Source organism: Coloeus monedula (genome assembly GCF_965178545.1).
Source record: "Coloeus monedula genome assembly, chromosome: 16".
Classification (NCBI taxonomy): Eukaryota; Metazoa; Chordata; class Aves; order Passeriformes; family Corvidae; genus Coloeus; species Coloeus monedula.
The window spans coordinates 15,313,338-15,330,695 of NC_138796.1; the positions used below are offsets into that span (position 1 = coordinate 15,313,338).

The 17,358-nt window shown below is 58.3% G+C and overlaps 2 protein-coding genes across 4 annotated transcripts; one reads left to right on the forward strand and one right to left on the reverse strand.

Moving 5' to 3' along the window:
* Nucleotides 1-446: 446 nt before the first annotated feature.
* Nucleotides 447-5,047, reverse strand: NUBP2 (NUBP iron-sulfur cluster assembly factor 2, cytosolic). The gene is made up of 7 exons (XM_082291862.1): nucleotides 4,995-5,047; nucleotides 3,584-3,702; nucleotides 2,776-2,974; nucleotides 2,345-2,499; nucleotides 2,078-2,188; nucleotides 1,711-1,780; nucleotides 447-1,132 (listed from the first exon to the last, which is right to left on the reverse strand). Exons 1-7 carry the CDS (start codon nucleotides 5,026-5,028, stop codon nucleotides 990-992), a joined length of 831 nt encoding a protein of 276 aa, XP_082147988.1. The 5' UTR covers nucleotides 5,029-5,047; the 3' UTR covers nucleotides 447-989.
* A 352-nt stretch (nucleotides 5,048-5,399) lies between these two features.
* SPSB3 (splA/ryanodine receptor domain and SOCS box containing 3) lies at nucleotides 5,400-13,928 on the forward strand. Of its 3 annotated transcripts, XM_082291860.1 has the most exons (8): nucleotides 5,400-5,475; nucleotides 7,580-7,713; nucleotides 9,263-9,443; nucleotides 10,068-10,255; nucleotides 12,046-12,148; nucleotides 12,547-12,672; nucleotides 12,910-13,272; nucleotides 13,622-13,928. In XM_082291860.1, the coding sequence occupies exons 2-7, from the start codon at nucleotides 7,600-7,602 to the stop codon at nucleotides 13,254-13,256; spliced, it is 1,059 nt and encodes a 352-aa protein (XP_082147986.1). In that variant the 5' UTR covers nucleotides 5,400-5,475; nucleotides 7,580-7,599; the 3' UTR covers nucleotides 13,257-13,272; nucleotides 13,622-13,928. The 3 variants fall into 3 exon arrangements, with proteins under 3 accessions (XP_082147986.1, XP_082147985.1, XP_082147987.1); XM_082291859.1 differs by having other exon boundaries at nucleotides 12,910-13,928; XM_082291861.1 differs by having other exon boundaries at nucleotides 9,266-9,443; nucleotides 12,910-13,928.
* The last annotated feature ends 3,430 nt before the right edge of the window (nucleotides 13,929-17,358 follow it).

Consider the following 17,358-nt stretch of genomic DNA (forward strand, 5'->3'; position numbering starts at 1 on the left):
TGAGTTCCAAAGGTGGCCAGGGAGGCAGGCAGGAGGGCCTCAGAGTCCAGGAGGGAGGGAGATAAGATGCAAGGCCTTCATGTGCTTCCCCAGCTAAACTCAAGCCTGCAAGAGGACAGCAGGTCCCACGGGAGCAGCAGCCCATGGGGAGAGGGGCAGGGAAGTGAATGGAGCAGGAACCACCTGGGGACACAGAGGAGCCCCAGGCTGGGGTTGGAGAAGAGCTGTGGCAAAGCATCCCATGAAGGGCTGCCAGGGCCAGCTCACAGCAAGACAAGGGACAGGCTGGATCCTGATGCTGTTATAGGAGAGATTCAGCTGAATTCCAGCAAGGAAACCAGGGAAAAGCAGGAAGCACCTTGATGCACGTGACAGACCAAGACTCAGAGCTACAGTGAGGCCTGAAGCCATGGAAGAACAGAAGTCACAGACCTGCATTTTAAGAAGAGTGTTTACTCCCTGGAACCTTGAAAAATATTCCTGAGTCACACACCCCTGGCAGACCCCAAGGCCTCATTCCCAGCACGATGGGATGCAGCTCCCAGACAGCTCCCGAAGGCTTTTCCTCACACCCAGCCCATGCCGTGCCCTCACTGCCCGTCAGGAACCAGTGAGCCGAGAATTCCGAGCACAGGGGCCTGGCCTGGCTCCACATGGGAGCACCCAGCACGACCCAGCCACTGAAGCAAGCCCTGTGTGATCCATCAGGCAGGGGCAGCGGGAGAAGGCAGCAGCACACGGAGCCGCCATCCGGGTGATCGGAGCCGTCTGGGATCGCTGAGGGAAGAACAGCGCTTGACACAGCAGCTCCAGAGTCTCTTTGGGTCTGAGGGGATGGAGCTGCTTCCCCCTGGGACTGCCAGCAGCAATCTGTGCTCTCCCTCCCTCCCTCACACCCCCCAGTGAGACAGTTTGAGTTAAACAGCTCCTGCAGCCCCTTCCCACTGCTGGGGCTGCCAGCCTGGCACCAGTCCAGCTCCACACCCTCCTCAGGAGCTCCTCTGCGATGTATCCAAGATCTGCTGGGCAATGTGAGTCAAGGCAGGGAAGGCAGAGCTCTTGGGAAACTCTTGGATGAAGTCTCTGCCTTCTTCCAAGCTCTGGCTGAGCTGGGGGTCCAGGGGGACGCAGCCTGTGGGACAGGGGAGAGGAGGGTGAGAGCTCAGCTCGCTCCCTGTACGGCCAGGGTCTGCAGCCAGGGATCAAAAACACACTGCCAGGGTCAGCTCCAGGGAAAGGGGTAGGGAAGAGCAACCACTGCCCTCCCAGAGCTCTCCAGGAGACAATTCTCACCTGCAAGCACCTCCTCTGGGCCCAAGATCCCACCCCACCCTGGTGCTTCATGAGAGGGGCTCTCCCCTCTGATCCCAGCCCAGGGACGTGGGCTGATCCCCTCTGATCCCCTGTCCCAGGGACAGGGTTCAGCCCTCAGCCCCCATTTCTCAGGAAGGCTCCAGACATTCCAACATGGTTCTCATGGAGCTCCAGGCTTGTTTATGCTGTCACCATGATGTGGCATCACCATCTGTGGCCCAGCAGGGCCAGGGCCAAATGTGAGGAGTTTGGATGGCAGAGAAGCAAAAGCACAAACCTCAGCTCTGCCCAGGTGCCTGGGGCTCACAGCCCAGCCCACCTGCCTTCCCTGATGCTCCTTCTCTGTGCTCAGCCCTCCCACAGCACCATGAGATCACCCTGAGCAGAGCCACTCACCCAGGAAGGGAACCCCGGCGTGCTTGGCCAGCTCCTCACCTCCCCCTTTGGAGAAGATGTTTGTGCACTCCTGAAGGAATGAGCAGTGAGTCAGGAAGCCCAGAGCCCCGTGTGACAGGGCAGGTGCTGCCAGGCCCTGAGCAGAGCCAGCTCCTCTCCACCCTCCAGCCCCAGGCACTCGCTGTGCCCCCGCCCTCTCCCAGTGCTCCTGAGCAGAGCCCAGAGCTGGCAGCGTCTTCCCCTCCCTGGCTCACAGCATCACCCTCATGGCATTTCCCGATTTGCCACCCAAGGCTCAGCACCCCACTAGTACAAGGAAGAGCCCACAAGAGCCCCGAGGCTGGACAATAAGGTCAGGAGAGCTCACAGAGCAGTGGGGGCACACGAAGCCGCTCATGTTCTCCACGATGCCGAGGATCCGCAGTCCCGCCTTCCTACAGAACGTCAGCTCCCGCCTCACATCCCCCACGGACACAGCCTGAGGGGGAACAACAGGACCTGGGGATCCCTCTGTGCACACTGACTGCGGCTCCAGAGCAGATGTCTACAACGAGACAGCCCTGTGCAAACCTGGCATGAATTTTTCCCCCCTCCAAACCTGCAGCCTGCCAGGAATTCCAGCCCCGTGTCCTACCTGAGGTGTCGTGACCAGGATTGCTCCGAGCAGCTGGAAGGGCCTCAAGGCCTCCACGGTGGAGATGTGCTCGTCGGATGTGCCCGGCGGTGTGTCCACGATGAGGAAGTCCAGGTCCCCCCAGGCCACGTCAGTGAGAAATTGTTTGATCAAAGCTATGGAAATAAAAGGGGCAGATAAAAAAAACCCCAAACCACAACGGGTTTCAGCAGGTGGCTTGGGAGCTGTGGGACAGGAGTTGGGAAGCGCCCTGGGTGACAGGGACCCAGGGAAAGGGGACAAGGCTGTCTGTCAGCACAACATGTGAGGGACTTAAACCCACCCTTGTGGAACTGGAGCTTCATTCCCCCAAGGAATAACATCTCCAGGAGGCAGCAGCACCTCCAGGAGCATTCACAGAAGGTTTCACCTGCAGCAAACCGCGGTGTTACCGTTTTTCTTGGGTCCTCTCCACACCACGGCATCGTCCGGCCTCTCCAGCAGGAAGCCGATGGACATGAGGGCGATGGCCTTGTCCTGGCCCACGAAGACGGGGACCCAGCCACTGTCACACTGGTGCACGGCGCTGTCCTGCACCCTCAGCATGCGGGGGATGCTGGGGCCACACAGGTCCACGTCCAGGATCCCCACCTGGGGACAGGCACAGCCCTTTGGACAGGCCCGGCACGCTGGGCTCAGGAACCCCAAGCACCCAGCTCTGGGCTGCTCACAGCACTTCCACAACAGCCTCTGCAGCTCAGCAGCCACATTTGAAACACAAATGCTTTACACTTCACATCCCTCCCGACCTCCTTGTCCCCAAGGAGCATCTCCTGGGTGTTTCCAAGTGCTTTATGCCAGAACCCAAGTGGCACTGGCTGCACAGAGCTTTTAATAAGATTCTCGGGGGATGCAGTCTGTCTCCTGCTCACACTTTTTGTCCCCGTTTTAAGAGTCCTTGAGCTCACCCACTTCACCCCACAGAGGGAGCGAGGGTGACACCACAAAGGAGCAAAGTCACATCTCAGGCCAAATTCAACAACAAATATTGGGTGATTTAAGAGAACAGATAAAAGAGAAATGAACTGCAGTATCTGATCCGGGTACCTGAGCTGGATCACACTATCACAAATTGCATTTTCCCAGGGAATCCACACACTGCCCACCCAGCACACCCACATGGGAAGGATGGGCAAAACCCAGCCCAGCTGGAGGCTGGAAGGGAAAAGCCAGAGCTCAGCACCCCAAACCCTCTCTCACCCTCTTCCCAGCGCTGCGCAGCGCCAGGGCCAGCTCGGTGGAGATGGTGCTCTTCCCAACGCCGCCCTTCCCGGACAGCACCAGCAGGATGTGCCGCACCCCGGCCAGGCTGGCTCTGTCTGCAAGGGCATCACAGAGTCACAGAACATCCTGAGTGGGAAGGGACCCACAGGGATCATCCAGTCCCACCCCTGGTCCTGCACAGACACCCCAACAACCCCACCCTGGGCATCCCTGGCAGCGCTGTCCAAACGCTCCTGGAGCTCTGGCAGCCTCGGGGCCGTGCCCATTCCCTGGGGAGCCTGGGCAGTGCCCAGCACCCTCTGGGGGAAGAACCTTTCCCTGATCTCCAGCCTGACCCTGCCTGGCCCAGCTCCAGCCGTTCCCTGTCCCTGTCCCAGAGATGGGAGCTGCCCCTCAGGAGGAGCTGCTGCCCCGGTGAGGTCTCACCTCAGTGTAAGGCAGTGGGAAAGAAGAGGTGGATGTGCCACGGGCTTTTTGTCATCAGAAAAGGGACAATAAGAACAATGGCAATAAACTGTGTGTGGGGAGCAAAGGCTTGTCCCGGTGACCTAAGTGGCCACTAGCCAGCAGAGCAATAAACACGCACCGGGCTCGTGAGGCTCAGCCCGGGCATGGCCGGAGGCTGCTGGTGAGCTCAGGCCCTTGGCGTTTCCTTCCTTTGTGCCACACCAGTCCCTTCCTGCCAGTCCCACGCTCCACTCCAGCCTTCCTGCCGTTCCCTGCTCTGCTGTCAGCGCTCCCGGCTCTGCTTTGGGCTCAGCTCCCTGGAGCAGTCGGCCCGGGGCAGCACAGGGGGCTCCAGCCACAGCCGGCAAACGCCACCCGCCCACCTGGGGCCCCGTCACGACCGGGCACGGACTCGAGGCGCCGGGGCTGGCCCGGCAGCTCAGCGGCACCGGCGGCATGGAGCCCGCACGCACCATGGCAGAGCTCATCCGCACCTCCGCCGACGGTAAAGGCCACGGGCCCCACAACGGGAAGGGGGGGAGAAGGGGGCCGGGGAGGGCCGAGACGGGGCCCCGCAGCGAGGCGCTCCCGAGATACCGCCCGGTGACAGCGGCAGCCCCGCGCCGGGCCCGGTTACTCGGCGCTGTCTTCCGCGGGAGTCGAGCCCGGGCCTCTGGCATGGCTCAGCGTCGCCTCCCGATAACCGGGGCCCGCCGCCTATGGGACTCCGGCCCGGCCCGGCGCTCCCCTCACCGGGAGTCGGCCCAACATCGCGGCACCGGCTCGGCCCGAGCACCTCGGAACTCCACAGGACCGGGTCCTAACCCCCCACTAGGCCTGGGCATTCCGGGCGGGACGTCCCCCTTGAGGCGAGTAGGGCCCCCCCAGACCGAGACCCCAGATCTCGGTTCCTCCAGGCCGCGGCCGCTGCTCTGCTCACCCCCGGCCGTTTCCTCCATGTTGCCTCCCCGCATCCCTCGCTTCCGCCTTCCGCCGGCCCACAGCCCCGCCCCCTCAGACTGACAGACACCGTGTCCAATCGCAAGCCGCGCTCTCACCGGAGAACCCGCCCTCCAGGGCACCGCAGCCAATCCAGTCCTCGCACTCCCCTTGCATCAGCCAATAGGCTTAGTGCTTTCCCTTCGCGAGCGGCCGCCCAATGGCGCCGCTTCCCGGCGATTGGCACACGGAGCAACCAATAGCGAGGGGCTTCTTCAGACCCCGCCCCCTCCGTCCTCCTCCGCATGTGAGTGACAGGACGCCAAGCCAATGGCGAAGGGGCGCGGCGCGGTCGCAGCCAATGGGCGCCTGGGGGGCGGTGCCGGGAGCGGATTGTTTATGTCCCGGGAGGGGAAAGTAGGTCAGAGCGCCGCGGGGCCGGGCCGGGGCAGCGCCGGGCCGGGCCGGGCAGGGCCAGGCAGGTGGGCTGGGGGGCTCGGGGGGACGGGCTGGAGGTGGGAGCCGGGGGTTGGGGTTTGGCTCAGGGCAGGCCGGGGTTGTGCGACCTAAGCGCGGTGGCCTGGCCTGGCCTGGCCTTGTCCTGTCCGGCCGCGCCTCAGCTGCCGGGACAGCTGGGGCTCCGGTAGCCGCCCTCGGTGGAACGGCTGCTTCCGCAGCTAGGGAGCCGGGTCGGGCCGGGTCGGGCAGCCTGCCGTGGTTCCTGCGCGCCGCTCGGTGCCTGGGGAAGTGCTGGGGTAGCGCGGGTCACGCCGCAGCATCGCCTCGGCCCCGCGGAAAGGCCTCAGCCGCCCAGGGCCCCTGAGGGGTGAGGGGCTTTTGTGGCAGCACCGGTGTGACAGCAGGAGCGGGACAGTGGCCGTCCCCTGCGCTGGCACTGCTGAGGCACCTCCAATCCTAGGGGCAGTTCTGGGCAAGAAAAACTCTGGGGGGCTGGAGCGGGTCCAGAGAAGGGAACAGAGCTGGGAAAGGGGCTCAACCTGGAGCAGAGGAGGCTCAGGGGGGACCTTGTGGCTCTGCACAAGTCCCTGACAGGAGGGGGCAGCCGGGGGGGTCGGGCTCTGCTGCCAGGGAACAGGGACAGGAGGAGAGGGAACGGCCTCAGGCTGGGCCAGGGGAGGCTCAGGGTGGATATTGGGAAAATTCCTTCATGGGAAGGGTGGTCAAGCATGGGCAGAACTACCCAGGGCAGTGCTGGGGTCACCATCCCTGGGGGGATTTAAAAGCTGTGTGGATGTGGCACTTGGTGGCCTTGGCAGTGCCGGGGGAATGGTTGGACTCTTTGATCCAAGAGGTCTTTTCCGGCCATAATGATTCCATGCCTGACTCTGCCATCGGTGCTGGATCATGTACTGGGATCTCTGTGCTGATTCTAAGCCCCAGCCTTAGCAAGGGCCTGGGGTACAGAGCTGCTCTGTTGGGCTGCTGTGGGTGCCCAACAAAGCTGGAGAAGGGGTTTCTGCTGGGGTTTTAGGTCCTTTCCCAGCATGGCTGTGTGAGCCCTGTGATTCCAGCAGGTGGGATTTCCAGAGCCCTTCAAAGCATCCATGGGCAGCTGCACAGCTGGCTGTGGCTTGGCCTGTCCTGCTTTTCCAGGAGCTGCTCTCCCGCTGGTGACTGAGGCACAGGAGGAACAGGGCCAGGAGCTTTATGGCCGGCCCTGGCTTGGGGCTGAGCTGAGGGAGAGGGTTCAAGGGTAACAGCCCTGCGGGTGCCTCTTGGTGGGGAGTTGAATTCTGCAAAGATAAACTTCAGGGAGGTGAGATTGGAAGCTGAGGTTTCCCTGTCACATCCAGTGCAGTGCTCCTGTGTGGCAGCTGGGAGCTGGGCTGGCCTGTCAAGCTGTCCACTGGGAAGGAGCTTGGGAAGTCTGTCTCTGAACAACATCCCTGCTGGACTGGGAGACAGGCGGCTGCTTCCCTTCTGCCTGTTGTCCTTGAGGCAAGTTGGGACAGGTCTGTCACAAGCCTAATTTCCCTCCAGAGCAGGAAGGTGGTTTTGCTTCCTCTCCAAGCACTGAGAGCAAAGGCCTCGCTCAGAGGGCAGTTGCAGGTGGACAGCCTTCTCTGCAGACAGACGGGCTGCAGTGGGGCTGGGGCAGTGCAGGTGGCCAGAGCCAGGACAGCTGCTGAAGGGTCGCTGGGCACCAGGGAGGCTGTGTTTTAGAGCAGCCTGCTCTAGTGGAAGGTGTCCCTGCCTATGGCGGGGGTGGAACGAGATGAGTTTGAAGGTCCTTCCACCCCAAACAATTCTGTGATTCTGACAGCCCTGAAGCTTCTTAGGCCAGGTGAGAGGTGGTGGCTGGATCTAATTCCTGCGGTGGGGCAGCTGCTGCCACCACCACTGCATATTGGGAGTATTTCTAGGGGCCAGCTGAACACCTGGCTCACAGAGGAGTTGACCCTAGGTGGAGAAAGAGAAGTTCGGGTGAAGTTTGCGAAGGCTCTTGATGCAGCTGGAACTTCCTTTGCATCGGCTCATCTTGTGCTAGTCCCCCTGGGGGGTTTGGTGACCCAGGGAGTGGCCATGGGACGTGGCAGAAGTGTAACCTTGTGTCCCTTTCCCCAGCCTACCTGTCTGGGAGCAGCATGGCGCGGCGCCCGCGGAGCAGCCGGGCCTGGCACTTTGTGCTGAGCGGGGTCCGGCGCGAGGCCGACGGCCGGGCCGGTGCACGGGGCTGGGGCTACGACTCCGATGGGCAGGTAGGCTGGGCTCGGGGGGCTCTGGGTGGCACAGGGTGGCACAGGGGACGTTTTCCTTTCCCTGATATCAGGTGTGAACTGGCCAAAAGCAGAAAGGATTTAACAATGGTCAGTATTGATGCTAAGCGCAATGCTTTTTTAAGCACAGAATGGGTGTGTCATACATAAAGTACATACAATATTTTTAAATACTGTTCTGGAAGTAGAGCTTTAGATAAGTGTGTGAAGTGGATCTGTTCCCTAATCTGGCTCACTGTGCTCCCTCCTGGGCTGTGAGGCCCTTAGAGATGGTAGTGGAGATTGTGGGACAGTGTCTTCAGACTGAGATTTCCTCACATTTCCTGCTTTTTGATGTGAACATCACTTCTGAACCTGGTCCAGGTGTGCTGGAGATGGGAACACAGCAGGGAGAGCAGGAGTAAAACAAGGCAAGGAGTGACTGATTTGCCTCTGCCATCATTCCCTCTTTTCCCTAATACTTGAGTGTGTGAGTTGAGTTCCCTGTGCAGTGGTGGGGACACAAGGAGCTGCTCCAGGAGCTTCAGGGCCACACTGAAGCCATGAGGCCACTGCCAGAGCACAGTGTCCAAACCTAGGCACTGTGCTCCCAGAAATCGAGCAGTTTTCTGTGCCTGCAGTCATGGGAATGACAGGATTTCTAGGTGGCAGTACTTAGGGAAGTAAGAAGTTAGGAAAGACAGAACCCAAGCTCTTGGGTCTGCAGGCCAGAGGAGATCTGGGCTGTACATATGTAAGCCCAAGTAGTTTCAATTCCCTGTCTTACACAGCTGCAAGAACATGAGTTTAAAGGATTTTTGTCGTTAAATACCCCTTACCTTGGGGGTGAATAACAAGCAGGTACACCTGAGCAGTGTGTAAACCTAGAGTAACTCGCTGCAATCAGTGGTAAGAGAATCCCTTAGGCAACACCATAACACAGGGGTGAAACTGGGCTGTGACTCCCACAGTGTCTAGTCCAGGATCACTTTTGTCTCTTGGCACTGGGGAACAGTAAATCAGGTTTTTGTGTTCATGAATGTAAACAAAAGCCCTTTAATCCTGCCCTGGGTTCCCCGTGGGCCTGTCTGCAGCACTGGCCTGAGGAGCTGCAGCCGTGCTGCTCAACTGGCTCCCTTTGTTCTGCCCCCTCTCCCTTCTCCCCCTTGTGTGTCCCAGGCTCCTCACAGCCTCTCCAGAGCAGTGCTCGGCTCTGCTGATGGCTGGAACCTGCCTGGTGAAAGCCAAAGCTTCAGCACAGAATTTCCTTCAAAATGTGTGTTCCAGGCTTGTGACCCTGCTGTGACAGCTCCTTGTCCCCAGCAGGCACAAAGAACGTACCTGCACCGCAGAGTGCTGAGAGGTCCCTGCAGCTCAGCAGGCACTGCCCATGTCCCAAAGCAGGGTAATGCCACGGGCACAGCCTCCCTGTGTGACAGGCCAGGACATGACATGAGCCTGGGGATGTCCCTGCACAGCCCTCAGGGAGCTTTGCCAGCCCAGCTCCCACGCCCAGGGATGCCCAGCAGCGACCATTCCCTGTTCTCCCCAGCAGCACAGCGACTCGGACTCGGAGCCAGAGTTTTCCTCCCTGTCTCCCTCCATTCCGAGCGCCATCCCTGTGACTGGAGAGTCCTACTGCAACTGTGAGAACCAGAGTGAAGCTCCCTACTGCTCCAGCCTGCACGCCCTGCACCGCGTCCGCGACTGCCGCTGCGGCGAGGAGGACGAGTGTAAGGGGCTCCCCTGGGGCTCGGGATGGGGGGGCCCCTGCAGTGTCCTGTCCCTGTCCCAGCATTCCTTTGTTTACATCCCGAGGCTGTAGGGGGATTACCAGCCTGTGCCTGCTGTCATGTTTCCAGGGCTCAGGGCTGAGCTGTGACAGCATCAGCTCTCACCTCTGGGACCTGCTTTCCGATCCGGCTTAGGCCACAAGTGAAACAGAGCCGGTGCTTAGGGCCCTCCTGATCCCTGCAATGGCTGGTGGGGTGCCAGGCTCAGAGCACAGAGTGGGCTTGGGCTGGCTGGGAGAGCCTGTGGCATGGTAGAGCCACCCCTTGATCCCGTGAGGAGTACGGGGAAAAGGGAGGCTCTGCCTGGTGTCAGCTAAAATTGGACCTGGTGAATGCTGCCAGCTTTGGAGCACTGATCCATCCCTGGTGGGGCACTGCGGAATAGTTCAGGCCTCAAGCAGTTCTCTGATGTGCACAGCCTAAGATTTACCCTCTTAAACTGTAAGAGAAACATAAACAACCCCACTAACAGCCTTCAAAACAAACATCCACCCATGCTTTGGCTTGGTGGTAGTTCCCTGAAGGTCTTTGCCCATCCTTGTCCCCTCTGTGCTTCCTCAACAGATTTCGACTGGGTGTGGGATGACCTGAACAAGTCGACGGCCACCCTGCTGACGTGTGACAACCGCAAGGTGAACTTCCACATGGAGTACAGCTGTGGCACGGCCGCCATCCGCGGCAACAAGGAGCTGGCAGACGGGCAGCACTTCTGGGAGATCAAGATGACCTCTCCGGTGTATGGCACTGACATGGTACGTGTAGGGCACACAGAAGTGCCCAGGGTTTTGGACAGGAGCTGGCAGGATGCGGTTCCACCACAGCAGATCAGGTTTGAGGCCGTCTGGAAGTGCACAAGTGCCTGGGGACCTGATGAGATGCATCCCTGGGATCTGAGGGAACTGGTGGATGAAGTGGTGTAGTCACTATCTGTCATATCTGAGAAGCTGTGGCAGTCTGGTGAAGTTCCCAGTGACTGGAAAAGAGGAAACTTAACCCCCATTTTTCAAAAGGGAAATAAGGAAGATCTGGGGAAGTACAGGCTGGCCAGTCTTACCTCTGTGCCTGGCAGTCATGGAGCAGATCCTTTTGGAAACTATGCAAAGGCTCATGGAAAAAGTGGAGGCGGTTGATGACGTCCATCAGGGCTTCACTAAGGGCAAATCCTGCCTGACAGATGCAGTGGCCTTCTGTGATGGGGTTGCAGTGTTGGTGCATGAGGGAAGAGGAACTGATCTCATCTACTTGAATTTGGGCAAAGGATTTGTTGCTGCCTTGCATGGCATCTCTCACCTGGAGAGACATGGATTTGACAGAGGGACCACTTGGTGGGCATGGAATTGTCTGGATGGTCACGTGCAAAGAGGTGGAGTCAACAGAGACCAGTTACAAGTGACATTGCTCAGGGGCTGGCATTGGGGCCAGTACTGGACATGGACATGGGATCAGGGCACTCAGCCAGGCTGGAGCTGACACCCAGCTCTGTGGGGAAGTGACACCCTGGAGGGGAGAGATGGGGCATCCAGAGGGACCTGGACAGGCTGGAGAGGTGGGGCCATGGGAAAAAAGTTCAACAAAGCCAAGTGCCAGTGCTGCACCTGGGTCAGGGCACTAATCCAGGCTGGGCAGAGAATGGATCGAGAGCAGCCCTGGGAGAAGGATGTGGAGTGTTGGAGGATGAGAACTGGACATGGCCTGGTCATGTGCACCCAGACCCCCCCATGCCCTGGGCTGAGCCCCAGCGTGGGCAGCAGGGGAGGGGGGGGACTCTGTCCCTCTGCCCCCTCAGGTGAGACCCCACCTGCAGAGCTGCCCCAGCCCTGGGGCCAACAGCAGAGGGACGTGGAACTGCTGGAGAGAGCCCAGGGGAGGCCACGGAGATGCCCCAAGGGCTGGAGCCCCTCTGCTCTGGAGCCAGGCTGAGAGAGCTGGGGGTGCTCACCTGGACAAGTGAAGGCTCCAGGGACACCTCAGAGCCCCTTGCAGGGCCTAAAGGGGCTCCAGGAGAGCTGCAGAGGGACTGGGAACAAGGGCTGGAGGGACAGGACACAGGGAATGGCTTCCCAGTGCCAGAGGGCAGGGCTGGATGGGATATTGGGAAGGAATTGTTCCCTGGGAGGGTGGGGCGGCCCTGGCACAGGGTGCCCAGAGCAGCTGTGGCTGCCCCTGGATCCCTGGCAGTGTCCAAGGCCAGGCTGGATGGGGCCTGGAGCAGGCTGAGATAGGGGAAGGTGTCCCTGCCCATGGCAGGGGGTGGAATGGGATGAGCTTTGAGGTCCCTTCCAACTCAGACCATTCCATGATTCTATGAACAGGACAGTGACCTTCTTCATTAGTTCAGCTGGGCCTCCTCACTTAGGAAAGGAAATTGAAGCTGGGAGCCTTCAGCTCCACCCTGAAACCTCTGACTTGGCTTCACCAAGCCCTCTGGGTGTTTTGGACTGAGCCAAGAAGAGGAGGGAGGAACTGGAGGTGGAATGTGGTTGTGTTTTGTTACTTGAAAAGACACTGAGCTTGTGTTCTTACTCCCTGCTTTGCCTCCCAGATGGTGGGAATTGGGACGTCCGATGTGAACCTGGACAAGTACCGTCACACCTTCTGCAGCCTGCTGGGCAAGGACGAGGACAGCTGGGGACTCTCTTACACAGGTAACACAGACAGGGTGGCTGGATGGGCAGCAGTAGCCCAAGAGGTGCCCCCAGACCTGTGAATCCCTTCATTAAGGACACCAGAGCAGCTGCTGACAGCTCACAGCCCTTGGAGTGTCTCTCCTGGCCCATGTTTTGCAGAGCCCTTAGACCTGGTGTGGAACCCTCCAGGGCACCAGGGTGCTACTGTCACATCACCACTTTGGGGTTTCAGTGCTGGAGTTGTAAAACCACAACTTTCCCCTTTGTAGCAGCCACTCTGGGATGGGAGGGCAAGGATCAGGCAGTGCAGGGATGTTTCTGGCACTGAGCGAGGCTGTACCAGCAGCATGGGAGTTGGGATGAATTCCTGGAGTGCAGGTTTTCCACTGAATGTCATTTTTTGGGTGTGTTTTCAGGACTGCTGCATCACAAGGGAGACAAAACAAACTTCTCCTCGAGGTTTGGCCAGGGCTCCATTATTGGGGTGCATTTGGACACGTGGCACGGGACGCTCACATTCTTCAAGAACCGCAAATGCATAGGTGAGAGCCAGGGATGGGGTGGGAGGAACTCGAGTCTGGCTGCAGCAGAAAACACTGAGAAAGCAGAAGACCAAGGTGTGAAGTGAGTGGGGGGAAGATCACATTTCTTGTTTAATAGATTGGGAGTTCAGAAAGCTTTTCCCAAGAGCTTTGCAGTTAATGGGCTCGGGGTAGGTGAGAGGGGGGAGATCCCTCTGTCTAAACTAACATGCCCTCCCTGGTGCTGTGCCCTGGCAGGGGTGGCAGCCACAAAGCTGCAGAACAAGAAGTTTTACCCCATGGTGTGCTCGACGGCGGCCAAGAGCAGCATGAAGGTGATCCGGTCCTGTGCCAGCTGCACGTCCCTGCAGTACCTGTGCTGCTTCCGCCTGCGCCAGCTCCTGCCCGACTACGTGGACACGCTGGAGGTGCTGCCCCTGCCCCCGGGACTCAAGCAGGTGCTGCACAACAAACTGGGCTGGGTCTTGAGCATGAACTATAGCACGTCGAAGCCTTCCTCCTCCTCGTCCTCGGGGAGCGACTCGGACAGCTCGTGCAGCTCGGATGCGGAGGCCTGCCAAAGGAAGAGGTGCAGGAGGACATAATGGCTCTGCACACCAGGTGGGTGGGGGTTTGTTGTGTTGTCTGTGAGGGCCAGCCAAGCCTGATGCACCTCTTCCTTCATGGGGACATCCATCTCTACGTGTTGGCAAAGATTTCTCCAGTGCTGTGGAAATCTTTGGCCTCGACATCCATCGCAGGCATTTAGAAGAGTTGCTGGCTCCAAGAGATGCCAGTTCTGACACAAGAAAATTGTGGTGAAATGTCTGAGCTTCATCTCCTGACTTGCTATGGAAGCCAGCACCTCTTCCTGAAGGATCTCTCTTCTCCCTGTTGGCACAGACAACGTTTAAGAAATTGGACTTGATGACAGGAGTTGGACTTGATAATCTTTGTGGCTCCTTTCCAGCTCAGGATATTGTGATGATTAAAGCGGCCTCCTGGTTGGAGTGTACTGGATTCCAGTCAGACAACGGACCTGATTCATCGAGACACAATCCCAGGCCAGTCCTCTCCTCTCTGTGTGTGTAGGTTTGGTGTCTGCCATGACCTCGTCCCGCTCTGGGGCACAACGGAGCAGCAGCTGGAGGGAAAGGGCCCCCAGAGACGCTGCTGGGAGCAGGTACAGGAGCTGAGCTGTGGGTGGTCTTCCTCGAGCCCCCGGGGACTTTGAATTGCTTTGCATGTTGGTTCCTGCTGCTTCTCCTCTGTCCAAGACTGTGTTAAACTGTAATAATAAAAGTAGAAGCTGTCTGTTGTTCCTCTTGGGGCTCTTGAAGGCAGGAAGCTGCAGGTGCTTGTCAAAAACAGCCTGGGCAGCAGCGTGGAGGGGAGGTTTTGGCTGCAGCAGTTGTGTGTCAGAGCTGGAGGAGGTGAAGGCAGCAGAGATGCCCTTGTCTCTGTGCAGGGCTCTTGTGCTTCCCACTGAACCAGAAGTCTGGCTGGGGTGATGTTCAGTGGAGCCAGGCTGCTGCCTGTGGCTGTGCACTGGGAGGGTTTATAGTGCCTGTCCTCTGGCAGGTCACGCTGGGACAAACACCCCAAACCCCCACCCCAGAGCCTGGCAATCAGAGCCACCCCTCCAAGACTTTGTGGTCATGCTGAGAGGAAATGCTGGATTACGATCTGGACAAGTGACTGATTGTGTAGTGGCCTCGTGCCACTGCCAGGGAACGGGCTCTGTGCTCCCACAGGACTGGTGCCAGTCCCTGCAGGGCCTGTGGACAGCACATGGGGCTTTTCCCCAGCCTGTGAGCTCTCTTCTGGTGGACAGCTGAGGATTCTGCACTGAGCTGGTGCTGTTAGCCTTGCAAAGGGCATTGGAAAGCGGAACAGGGCTGAGGTATGGACGGGAAATGGCTTTTAACCAGTTCTCTCTGTGGGTTTCCTCCCAACAAGTTCCAGCTGCTGCCTTTTCCTTTCCCATCACAGACCCCCATAGGTTCAGGTAAAACTTGCACCATGTGCACTTACTCCCTGCTGAGCTCATTCCCAGATCCTGAAGCGAAGATGGCTCTTGCTCCTCTGGGGCCAGGCTTTGAATGAGAACCTTACTGCAGCAGTAAGGCCCTGTCCGTGCCTCTGGATCTGTGCTGCAGCCAGAACAAGCTTGCCTGGTTTGCTCTTCCCCAGCAACTGATTCAGGCAGCAGCAGCTGGAGGCAGAGGAATCCCTGGCAGGGAGGAAGGTGGTTTGGAGGGGCCCTCCTGCTCCTGCAGCACTGGTTGTTCCAAGGGAGGAAGTTCAGGAGTTCTGTGTCACTGTGGAAAGCCCCAGTGAACAATCCCAAACCTCAGCAGGCACTGGGGGAGCCCTGACCCACCCCCGTCCTGGCTGTGGCTATTTCTGAGTAATAATGGAGCATACACTTTGGGAAAAGAGAATCCCATCCTAACCCACCATTTCCCATGGATTTTCTACAGCTTATCCAGCATTTTCTCATGTTGGGAGTTCAGTGAACAAACTGCCCTGCTCTGCCCTGAGCTGTGTTACCCCAAGGATGTAGTTCCCCTCTGGCCAGCTGGTTTTGACAGCTGGCAGGTGTTTTCCAAAGTGATTCAAACAGGACCCACCTGTCCCTGGAAGCCACAGCAGGATCTACAGTAACAGATCCCACAAAGAGCCAGAGCAGGACATGCAGTCAGGACATGCTGAAGAAAACACATGGCTTGTCCAACACCTCACCTGCAAAGACAGAGCTACCCCCAGCCCCTGTTCCAACATTCCTTAGCTCTCACAGGAGACAGACAGCTTTCCAGCCAGTGGGATAGAAAGGTGGGGGAGCTAAAAGAGGAAATGAGAGCCAAGAGGCTGAAGAAAGCATCTGTAAGGAGACATTTATTGATGTGCAAGTCTCTGTTCTGAAGGAGAATCAGCTGCTTCCCTTGGCCCGGCTCCCGGCTGCAGCTCAGCCCCAGCCAAGCACTGGCAGATAAAAGGAGTGACCAGCACCACCCCCAGCCCCTCTGCGGGGACCAGGACAGAACCAGAACAAGGCTGGGCTTAGAGATGTGGCAGGGCCAGCTTGCCCTAGCACAGTGGTCTCTGCCACTGATGTCCCATGTCACTGGGATGCTCAGAGGGTGTCATTTGTCACCTGTGCTGCATTCTCCATGAGCCTTTGAGCACATGAGAAGAGGCAGCAGTTAGCACAGATGCTCTAGAAGACCCCAGTCATCCCTGCAGGCCTCAATCCCATTGTTACAGTGAGGATCCATGACTGAGCCTTCATCCAAACATATCAGGATGGGGGGATACAGCTCAGAAGAAACAACATCTATCACTTGGAAACAGACCTTGCACACACTCAGTGGTGTGCTGTCTTTCCAGAGAGAGCTGTAAAGCCACTTCATCAAATCCTAGAATGGTTTGGATTGGGAGGGACCTTAAAGCCCATCCCATCCCACCCCCTGCCATGGGCAGGGACACCTTCCACTGTCCCAGGCTGCTCCAAGCCCCAATGTCCAACCTGGCCTTGGACACTGCCAGGGATCCAGGGGCAGCCACAGCTGCTCTGGGTACCCTGTGCCAGGGCCTCCCCACCCTCCCAGGGAGCAATTCCTTCCCAATATCCCATCCATCCCTGCCCTCTGGCAGTGGGAAGAAACACATCTTCCAAAGAAGCTGTGCTGATGACAGAGACCAAAGCTCCACGGGAAGGAAAAGGACAGGAGAGTATTTGATTATGTGAGATTATAGAAAAAAATGTTGTCAGAGTTCCTCATCTAGTAGGAGTTTTATATGATTAATGTTCACAAAAACAAGCACTTTCTGATAAAAATGTGCCTTCATCCATTGGCTGAGCTGCTGTCAGAATGGTCAGAGCATTCCAGTCTAATCCTGCTCCTGCTGCTCTCAGTTGGGAACAGCAGAAAGCTCAGGGGTGTGTGTGGGGGGGAGATCTCGGTGAGCTAAAGCAGCTCCCTGAAGGTTCAGACAGCAGAAGAGCAAGAGAAGTGTGGGGTACACCATGAGGAGAGTTTGATGTCCTGTGTAAAGCCCTCACACTTCTGGGGTGACACATTTTCTGCCTGAGGGGCTGTAGCTGTCACACTGCAGCAGCAGCCACTGGGACATCAAAACCAGAGCTGAGGGACAGACTGTGGGGGACAGTGGATGCCCCAACAATCCCTGAGCTGCCCTGGCTGGGTGGGCAACCAAAGGTATCACCAGGGGAACATGGCACGATGATGTGAGCAGGTCCTGGGAAGTGAGACCACAGCAGGGAGGCCTGGGAGGGCCAACAGGAGGGTGAGCAGGCACTGCTGGAACAATGCTCTGGTTTAATCACACATTCACCCAGAGACAAGCCTCGCTTCCCTGGGGAGCTGGTGGTACATTCAGGGCTTGTTTGCTCCATCAACACAGAACTTTTAGTGAGGATGCCCATGACAGCCCTCGCTGCCCTTGTCCTCCGAGCTTTAACAGGCCACAGAGGGCCTTGAGGGCTTTCCCGTAACAGGGGAGGGGTTGCTTCTATTGTAGCTGCTGCTGCTGCTGCAGGGCTGACTCGGTTCTACTGCTGGAATTGTCACTTCCACACCTGCCACAGTCCTGGGCTGTCCTTCTCCATTTGCGACCCCTGACTCAGGCCCTGGAAGGGCAGGAAGGAAACTCCTGCAGCTCCAGCTGTCTCCTGCAGAAAGC